This window comes from Muscardinus avellanarius (assembly GCF_963383645.1).
Source record: "Muscardinus avellanarius genome assembly, chromosome: 16".
NCBI lineage: Eukaryota > Metazoa > Chordata > Mammalia > Rodentia > Gliridae > Muscardinus > Muscardinus avellanarius.
The window spans coordinates 71122525-71131626 of NC_137802.1; the positions used below are offsets into that span (position 1 = coordinate 71122525).

General features: G+C 59.4%; 1 protein-coding gene across 1 annotated transcript; it reads right to left on the reverse strand.

The window, feature by feature from the left end:
* Positions 1-2265: 2265 nt before the first annotated feature.
* On the reverse strand, positions 2266-2958 carry SOCS3 (suppressor of cytokine signaling 3; the record flags this gene model as incomplete). The annotated part of the gene is made up of 1 exon (XM_080712245.1): positions 2266-2958. The coding sequence occupies one exon, from the start codon at positions 2956-2958 to the stop codon at positions 2266-2268; it is 693 nt and encodes a 230-aa protein (XP_080568371.1).
* Between the last annotated feature and the right edge of the window lie 6144 nt (positions 2959-9102).

Consider the following 9102-nt stretch of genomic DNA (forward strand, 5'->3'; position numbering starts at 1 on the left):
CTTCCCTGGCCCTGCTCAGCTGACAAATATTTACTGAGCACTTTTTAGGCACCAGAGGTGACCAGTCCGTGTCCTCGCTCACAGGGAGCACAGTTGTGTCGGAGAATCCCCTGCCTTAAGGGGGTGCTCAGGAGAGTCCACCCAGAAGCCTTAAGAGCCTGGAGTGTGGGGGAGAGTGAGGACGGACAGATGGACAAGCAGTGGAGGAGGAGCAGGGCTCAGGCTGGGGCCTAAGAGGGAAGCTGCAGGTATGGGGAGTGGTGGCCCTTGAACACCGGAGCGCAGGGCCCCAAGGTCTGCACCCCTCGGCCCACCAACCTGCATGTGCTGAGGTCATAGGTCACCCCAGGACCGCGCCCGTCCTGTCCTGTCGTCAGGGGTTTCTCGGAACCCCTCCCTGCCCAGGTGCCCAGCGCCTCTAATAGCTTAGAGGTCTAACAGCTTTGACCACAGCTCAGCTTGCTCCCTGCAAGGACTTTGAAGTGCCTCCTCGGAACCTGCTTTGCATATTCTGGTCAGATCTGAATCAGACTAGCAGGAATTACCCCTCTCGCTGACAGTCTCAGCTTGTCGGTGACACACAGGGCCCCCGCGTTGACGTGAAGGTGCATTTCCCCCTCGGGGAGCGCCCGGCAAGGATGGGGCACGGCCAGTTCCTCTGGGCTTTCTTTCCTTGGCGAAAGCCAGGCAGAAGGGGCGTGGGGGGAAAAAGGCTCGACCCATGCTTTTTCATTAAAAAATAGTGCTCTTTATTATAAATTACTGAAATGTTTCTTTTCTGAGTATAAATATAAATATGTGCAAAGTTTGACTTGGATAGGGATTTGGTTGAATTCTTCAAGCATCTCCTAACAGCCCCGAAGGCCTGAGTGGGGGGGGGGGAGAGGGGGCCAGGACTGGAGGTGGGATCTTTATAAAAGACAGAGTGATTGAGGCAGATTGTAAACATTATTAAAAAACAGAAACAAACAAAAAATATATATATATATAAAAAAAACCACCCCAACACACAACTGTCCCGCCCAGCCCAATACCTGGCGCAGAAAACTTCAGGTTGTGTTTGGTACCCCCCCCACCCCGCCCCCAAAAGCGAACAGTTCCAGGTAATTCCATCGCTGCTACATTCCTGTAAGGTCACTGGTCAGTGCTGTTACACAGCCAGAACAGCTGGACTGGCAGGAGCCTGGATGACTTCCTGCTCACCCCCACCCCCAGGGAGGAGGGAGGGCTCTGCGGGGCCTGGGGACCAAACCTGGGACCTAGTGGCTCGGCTCTGACCACGAGGCGCCTGTGACTGGTCAATACCAACGGGCTAGCATTCTCCCACCGCTGAGCTGGAAGGCCTGGGTCTCTGCCCCCCACCCGCAGCTGGCCGCTGGCCCTCCAGCCTTGGCCTCTCCGCCTGGATTGGCCAGGCGTATGGCTCCTCCTGTGCCAGTCTCCATCCACGGGACGGGGAGCCTTTAAGGCGAACCTCCTAGCCAGACAGTCAGTCAGGTGGCACAAAGTCGAACCCGCCATCTCTTCTAGGGGCCTGGGGCCAAAGATGGCCGATCCCTCCGCCCTCTAGGTGCAGCACGGGCGGAATGGAGCAACCAACCGGCTCGTCCACCCCCTCTGGCTACCGCTTCGTCCTCGGGACGGGGGAGGGGCCCCGGGTCACCGGTGGACTTCGGGACCTATTCTCCATGGCTGCCCCCAAGCAGCGTGCTAGGGGAACCAGATCACTCCCGGTCTTTCTCCCCAGAGGCAGGGAGTGGAGCCTTGCAGCAGCCCTGCTCACCTGGGCTGGAGGGAGGGAGTGGCCATCTCCCGGGCCAGCCCGAGGCCCTGGGGTAGGGGGGGGGGGTCTCAGGCAGCCTCTCCCGCCTATCCCCACGGGCCCCCTGCACCCGGGCCCAGGTCTGAACTAAATCAAGACGCAGATAAGTTCCGCTGGAAAGTTGCGAGGTTCCCCAGCGGCTTCCGGCAGTCCAGCTCGCCCGAGGTGGACGAGGAGCGGAGCATCCACGGCGCTCGCGGCGGTGCCACGCGCCAGCCGGCCCCTCCCAGACGCTGGAGCAGGGGAGGGGGGCCCGGTGGCGCCCCCCCGCCCCTCAAACACATTTCAGGTCCGCGGGCCCCGTTCTGCAGAGGGGAGGGCCCGGCTCCCGCCCCCCCCCCCCCCCCGCTCCCGACTGGACTTTGTGCTTGTGTGCTTGCTTGTGCGGTGTGCCGCGGAGGAGAGGGGCCCCCGGCCCCTCCGCGACCCTCGCCTCCCTCGCCTTAGAGCGGGGCGTCGTACTGGTCCAGGAACTCCCGGATGGGCCCGGGGAGCTGGGCCACCTTCTCGTAGGAGTCCAGGTGTCCGTTGACCGTCTTCCGGCAGAGATGCTGCAGCGTGGCCACGTTGGAGGAGAGGGGCCGGCTCAACACCAGGGGGATCTTCTCGCCCCCCGAGTAGATGTAGTAGGCTCTCCGGGGGGGGCTCCCCGGGCGCGGCGGGGCGGCGGGCGAGGACGCGGAGGGCTCGGCCGGCGGCGGCGGCGGCGGCGGCGGCGGCGGCGCGGGGACGGGGGGCCCGCCGGGGGGCGGCATGTAATGCTGCACCAGCTTGAGCACGCAGTCGAAGCGGGGCACGGGCTGCGTGCTGCGGGGGTCGCTCTGCAGCGAGAAGCGGCCCCCCTCGCACTGGATGCGCAGGTTCTTGGTGCCCGACTGCGTCTTGACGCTGAGCGTGAAGAAGTGGCGCTGGTCCGAGCTGTCGCGGATGAGGAAGGTGCCGGCGGGCTCGGCGCTGAGCAGCAGGTTGGCCTCGCCGCCCGTCACGGCGCTCCAGTAGAAGCCGCTCTCCTGCAGCTTGCGCACGGCGTCCACCACCAGCTGGTACTCGCTCTTGGAGCTGAAGGTCTTGAGGCGCAGGCCGGCGTCCAGCGGGCGGCTCATCCCGGCGGCGGGACACTTGCTGTGGGTGACCATGGCGCACGGAGCCGGCGCGGGCGCACCCCGGGGCGCTGCGGGCCGGCCGGCGTTCCGGGAACCGGGCCCCGCGCGCCGGGCGCCGGGCGCTCTGCCGGGAAGGGGAGGGCAGGGCCGCCGGGCCGCGCCCGCCCGCGCCCCCTGCCCGGTGCCCGCGCCCCCTGCCCGGTGCCCGCGCCCCCTGCCCGGTGCCCGCGCCCCCTGCCTGGTGCCCGCGCGGGCCGCCGATCCGCGCCGAGCTCGCGGGTGCGCGGCGAGGCCGGGCCGGAGCCGACGGGGCGGGCGTGCGGGCGCCGGGCCGCCGGGCCGCGCCGCGGTTTATACGGCCGCCGCGCCCCGCCCCCCGGTTCCTGGAACCGCGCGGCCGGCCTTCTTGTAAGGTTTAGTCACCGCGCGGCCGGGGAGGCGGGCCGGCCGGCCAGACAAAGCGGGCGGCCGCGGGCCCGGGGGCGCGGCGCCAGCCCCGCGGCGTTCCTGGCAGCGCCCCGCCCCGCCCCGCCCCGCCCCCGGCCGGCGCGCCCCGCCCCTCCCCGCAGGAGCCCGCGCCCGGCGGGGGCGGGGGCCGCCGCGCACCCCCTCCCTGTTCCGGGGACCCCCCCGCCCCCGCGCGCCGGGCCCGGGGCTGCGGCTGCGGCCGGGCGCGCGCGGCACCGGTGGGCACGTCCCGGGGGAGCCCGCAGCCCCGGGCGGGCGGGCGGGCGGGCGGGAGGGCGCCGCCTCCTGGCCCCTCCGGTTTCTTGGCCATCGCCCACCCGCGTGCCCTGTCTCCCCCCACCCCCCCAGAAACGGCTCGGGGGCAGCCCCTGGGATCGGGGGCCCGCGGCCCCCGCGGGTCGGGGCGGCGGGGAACGGGACCCCAGGGCGGCGGTGCCAGCCCGCGGCCGCTAGAGGGCGCGCCCGGGAGGCCTCGGGTCCCGGGCTTGGGGTCCCCGGCTCTGGAGGTGGGGTGGGGACAGAGGGGACTCCGCCTCCCAGGCTGGGGCGCACCTGGGGATGGAAGCCCCGCAGGAGAGGATTTTCAGAAGGCGGCTGTCCCGCCGGATGGGTCTCTGTGGGTTCCTGCCACTCTGCGGGAGCGTCCAAGAACTGATGACGGCCGGGAAAAAGGTTCATCCGCTCCTGGTCACGTCGGCAGGGGTGCAGGCCCAGTCTTAGGAAGCATGGCAGGTTTTGAAACCTGCCTTCAAAGCCGGGCGTGGCGGCGCAGGCTTGTCATCCCCGCGCTTGGGAGGCTGAGACAGGAGGATCGCTCGGGTTGGAAGCCAGCCTCGGCTACTGAGTGAGGCTCTCGGCAACTCAGTGAGACCCTGTTTCCAAATAAAATATAAAATAGGTCTGGGAGTATAGCCGGGAGGTAGAAAGCCCCTGGGTTCCACTCCCAGCACCACCAAAAAAATAAAAAAATAAAACCTGTCTTCACAAAGGCTGTGGGCCCTGGCGGCCACCGGAGGCAAGCCAGCTAAGGGGCGCGTGATGGCCCCTCTCAGGGCAGAGGAGTGGACTTTGGGCTCCACCCTCCTGGCAGATACCACGGGATGAGGGCAATGGGGTGGGGGACGGGGTTCGCCAGTGGCCGACTGCACAGGAGCCTAGGATTTGAAGGGGGCGTCACCACCTGGGCCTCTGTCCTGCTCCCACAGATGTTGGAGGACTGAGTGAGATTTGGGCAGGCCTTTCTGGGCTTCAGTGTTGCCCTCTGTAAAATAGGGATTATGACCTTTTTTTTCCCGAAGGTCTGCGACCGGGGAGGAAATAGATTCCACATGTCAAAGTGTGTGAGAAGCTGAAGCTGCCCAGGGCCGCCCTTTCTGAATGTTTAACATATACGGCCCCCAGGACCAGGCACGGGAAGGCTTCGAGATTGCTTGAGTGAGACTGGGGGATTGTCCTCTGTCCTCGGCAGGCATGTTTTCAGGCCTCAGAACTTTCTAGAAGAAGTTCATCTCCCGCCGGGCGTGGTGGCGCACGCTTGTCATCCCAGCATTCGGGAGGCTGAGACAGGAGGATGGTGGTTTGCAGACAGCCTCAGCTACTTAGGCCCTCCGCAACTCAGTGAGACCCTGTTTCAAAATAAAGAATAAAAAAATTGGGCAGGGGGTGTAGCTCGGAGGTCAAATGCCCCTGGGTTCCATCCCCAGACCTGCAAAAAAAAAAAAAAAGTTCATCTCCAAGCCCTGCGTGGTGGCACACACTCGTCATCCCAGCATTGGGGATCCTGAGACGGGAGGATTGTGGTTCAAGGACGGCCTCAGCTACTACTTAGTGAGGCCCTTTGCGACTCACTGAGACCCTGTTTCAAAATAAAGAATAAAAAATAGGGCTGGGGGTGTAGCTCGGAGGTGGAATGTCCCTGGGTTCCATCCCCAGTACCGCAAGAAAAGAAAAGTTCATCGCCTCCTTCCCCGCCCCTTACTCTTGGCCGTGTTGGGGAACGAACCCGGGGCCGTCTGTGTGTCGGCCAGTTCTCTACCACAGAGCTCTAGCCCCAGCCCTTCTTACTTTGAGACAGGGTCCTGCGAACTTTCCCAGCCTGGCCCCAACTTTGTGTCCTCTTGTCTCCGCCTCCTGAGCAGCTGGGGCAGCCTGCTGCTTCCTGTTCTCATCCAGGGCTGCCATGAACCTCCCGCTCCTGTGCTGAGGCTGTAGAGGACAAGGCTGACGCGTAGGGAAGATCCCTCGAGTTAATGGATGGAAAAGTGCTTTGTAAATAATGCTCTGACCAAAGTCAAGTTCATTCATCCAGTCCACAAACCTTCACTGAGTGCCTGCTTTTGCCGGGCAGAGAGTGAAGTGCTGGGAAAGTCGCGCACAGACCGGGGCCTTTCCTCCTCCTCGGGGATGAGAGTCTTGAAAAAGGGATGTTTAGGGTTTTTATTTTATTATCTCATTTGTTTGTCTGTCTGTTTGTTTGTTTGTTTGTTTGTTTGTTTATGCGGTATAGGGGCTGGAACCCACGGGCATTCTACCTCCGAGCTACACCCCCAGCCAGCCCTAGTTTGTATTCCTTATTTTGAAACAGGGTCTCACTGAGTTAGTTGCAAAGGGCTGTCCGCGAACTGTGATCCTCAGCCTCTCAAAGGCTGGGGTGACAAGCGTGCGCCATCACGCTCGGCTTATTATTTATTATTTATTTTGCGGTACTGGGGATGGAACCCAGGGGCGTTCTATCTCGAAGTTACACTCCCAGCCCAATTTTTAATCTTTTATTTATTTATTTATTTGCGGTACTGGGGATGGAACCCAGGGGCATTCTACCTCTGTGCTATACCCCCAGCCCTAGTTTTTATTTTTATTTTGAAACAGGGTCTCACTGAGTTGCAGAGGCCTCACTAAGCACCCGGGCTCTCCAGGCAAGCCGGAGCTGGAGCAGCTCAGGGCAGGCGTTGGGAAATGGGCTGGGCTCCCTGCATCCAGTCTCAGGAGACCGAACAGCTCTCTTTCCCCACCCAGCCACTGCGTGGCCTTAGGCAACTTACCGTGCTCTGGGGACTCAGTTTCCTTATTTGTAAGTGGGCTACTGTACCCGACTTGATGCTGGTGTTGTGCAGGTTAAATTAGCAAATACATACACAACGCTTAGACCAGTGAGTGGCATGTGTTAACGCATGCTAGCTACCCCCTTTTCTCTTTTCCTTCACACTGAGGGTCAAATCCAGGCCCTTAAAGCTTGCTAAGCATGAGCTCTACCACGCAACAGTTCCCAGCCATCACTATTTCAAAAGCACTGGAAAGCTGGGCTTCTGGTGCACCCAGGAGTCTCAGAGACTCCGGAGGCTGAGCAGGAGGACTGCACGTTCAAGGTCAGTTTGAGCAACTTAGCAAGGCCCTGTCTCAAAATTTAAAAAAAAAAAAAATTAGCTAGGCATAGTGGTGCAGGTTTGTAATCCCAGCATTTGGGAGACTGAGATAGGAGGATCGGGGTTCTCGGACAGCCTCAGCTTAGTGAGGCCCTTTGCAACTCGGTGAGACCGTTTCAAAATAAAGAATAAAAAATGTAACTCAGAGGTAGAATGTCCCTGAGTGCCATCCCCAGTACCAAAAAAATAAAGACTAAAAAGTAGGCTGAGGGGGGGGTGTAGCTCAGAGATAGAATGCCCCTCTAGGTTCCATCCCCAGTGCTTCAAAAAAAAAAAAAAAATTAAAAGGGCTGAAGATGTAACATCACACACACACACACACACACACACACACACACACACACACACACAGCAGTGGGGAATCTTTGGGGAGAAAGAGGAGGGAAGAGCTTAGGCTACTGGGTCCATATATGACTGCGAATTGCCCTGTGTTTTGGGGAACTATAGAATGCCCACGGAAAGTACATTCCAAAAAGTGGCTTGTCTTCAAACAGGTCAGCCTGCCAACGAATTTTCCTCTGGATTTCCAATTTCTCCCATGGTTCCCTGTTTCAGAGTCTTAACCTCTTTGCTTTTCTTGGGGGTGAAACTACCTTCCATACATTGACTGGTTTCTACTTTTTTTTTTTTTTTTTTTTTTTTTTTTTTGCAGTACTGGGGATGGAACCTAGGGGTATTCTACCTCCAAGCTACATCCCCAGCCCTTTTTTTAATTATTATTTTTCACTTTGAAACAGGCTCTCACTGAGTTGCGAAGGGCCTCACTAAGTAGCTGAGGTGAACGACGCTCCTCCTGTGTCCGCCTACCGAATGCTGGGATTCCAAGCCGTGCATCCACCAAGCCCGGCTGGTTTCTACTTTTCCTTTAAGATTCGCCCGACTCTGGGAGGCTGAGACAGGAGGACTGCAAGTTTGAAGCCATCTCCACAATTTAGCAGGATCCTCAGCGACTTTGCAAGACCCTGTCTCCAGATAAAGAATAAAATAGGGCTGAGAGTGCAGTTGAAGGTAGTTTGTCGTTTGAACGGCCGTGGTTCCCATCCTCAGAACACCCCACCACCACCACCACCACCACCACAAGATTTGGCAGGCTCTCGGTTAAAACTCCTAGGGTAGCTTTCCACATTGACCAAAATGTTCTGACTGCTTGTCCGAGGAGAAAACCGTTTGGCCTCTGGTACGCGGCAAGTGCGCAATGAATCTTTAAGCCAGGGATCGCGCTGGCTTCAATTCTCCGTCATTTTTAGAGACCACAGCCTGCTTTCTTCTAGAGTAGCTTTTGGTATCTTCCTGCAGGGCTCCGGAATAGAGGGTGTGGATTCTGGGAAGCCCCATCAGTGGTTTGCTGGAGATTATTAGGCCTGCTTAATCTGAAGGCAAACATTCTGGAAAAGTAGAAGAGATCTCGGGTCAGCTCAGGGCTCACTTCCAGGAACCCACTTCCAGGCCAGGGCCCCAGCAGAGCGGCCAGACCCCCCACGGGGCTGTCTCCCCCTTATCAGCTGGTGAGTCCAGAGAGAGCCCTAGCCAGGCCAGCCTCTGCTCCGCCCCATGGCTTTCCCAGCTAGGGGATTTGGGGGACTCCATCTTTTTCCTAATCTGTGCATTTTCAGACCTTCTATGAAGTCAGAATCCCATTTTCCTGGCAAAGGTGCTTGGTCATAAAGATAATAAAGATAATCGTTGGCTGGGGAGGGGAAGTACATGGTGGTTTCTGCTGCCGGTGGTGGCCTTCACAGAGGCTGAGCACTTCCCCAAACCTCGGATGTGAAGGATCCCGGCGCCGGGTGCTGGCGGGAAGTGGCGGCTTGGCCGGTGCGGGCGGTATGTTTGCTGCTCAGGGGGCGCGAGGAGCCGTGGCCAGGCTGCAGCCTCAGACCATGACCGTGGTGTGGGCCGCCTCTTTCCTGACTTCCTTTTTTTTTTTTTTTTCATCTTTCTTGTACTTCTCCAACCTTTTATGGGGGGGTGGGGTGGAACCCAGGGACAGTCTACCTCCAAGTTACACCCCCAGCCCTATTTTCTATTCTTTGTTTGGAAAAAAGGATCTCACTGAGTTGCAGAGGGCCTCTCACTAAGTGGCTGAGGCTGTCCGCGAACCGCGATCCTCCTGTCTCAGCCTCCCGAATGCTGGGATTACAACCGTACCCAGCTGGCTCTCCAACCCTTTTTACAATTTTTAAATTTTGAAACAGGGTCTCACTAAATTGCTGAGGCTGTGACCTCCACCCTGCGATCCTCCTGTTCCAGCCTCCCAAGTACTGGGATGACAGTTATGTGCCACCAG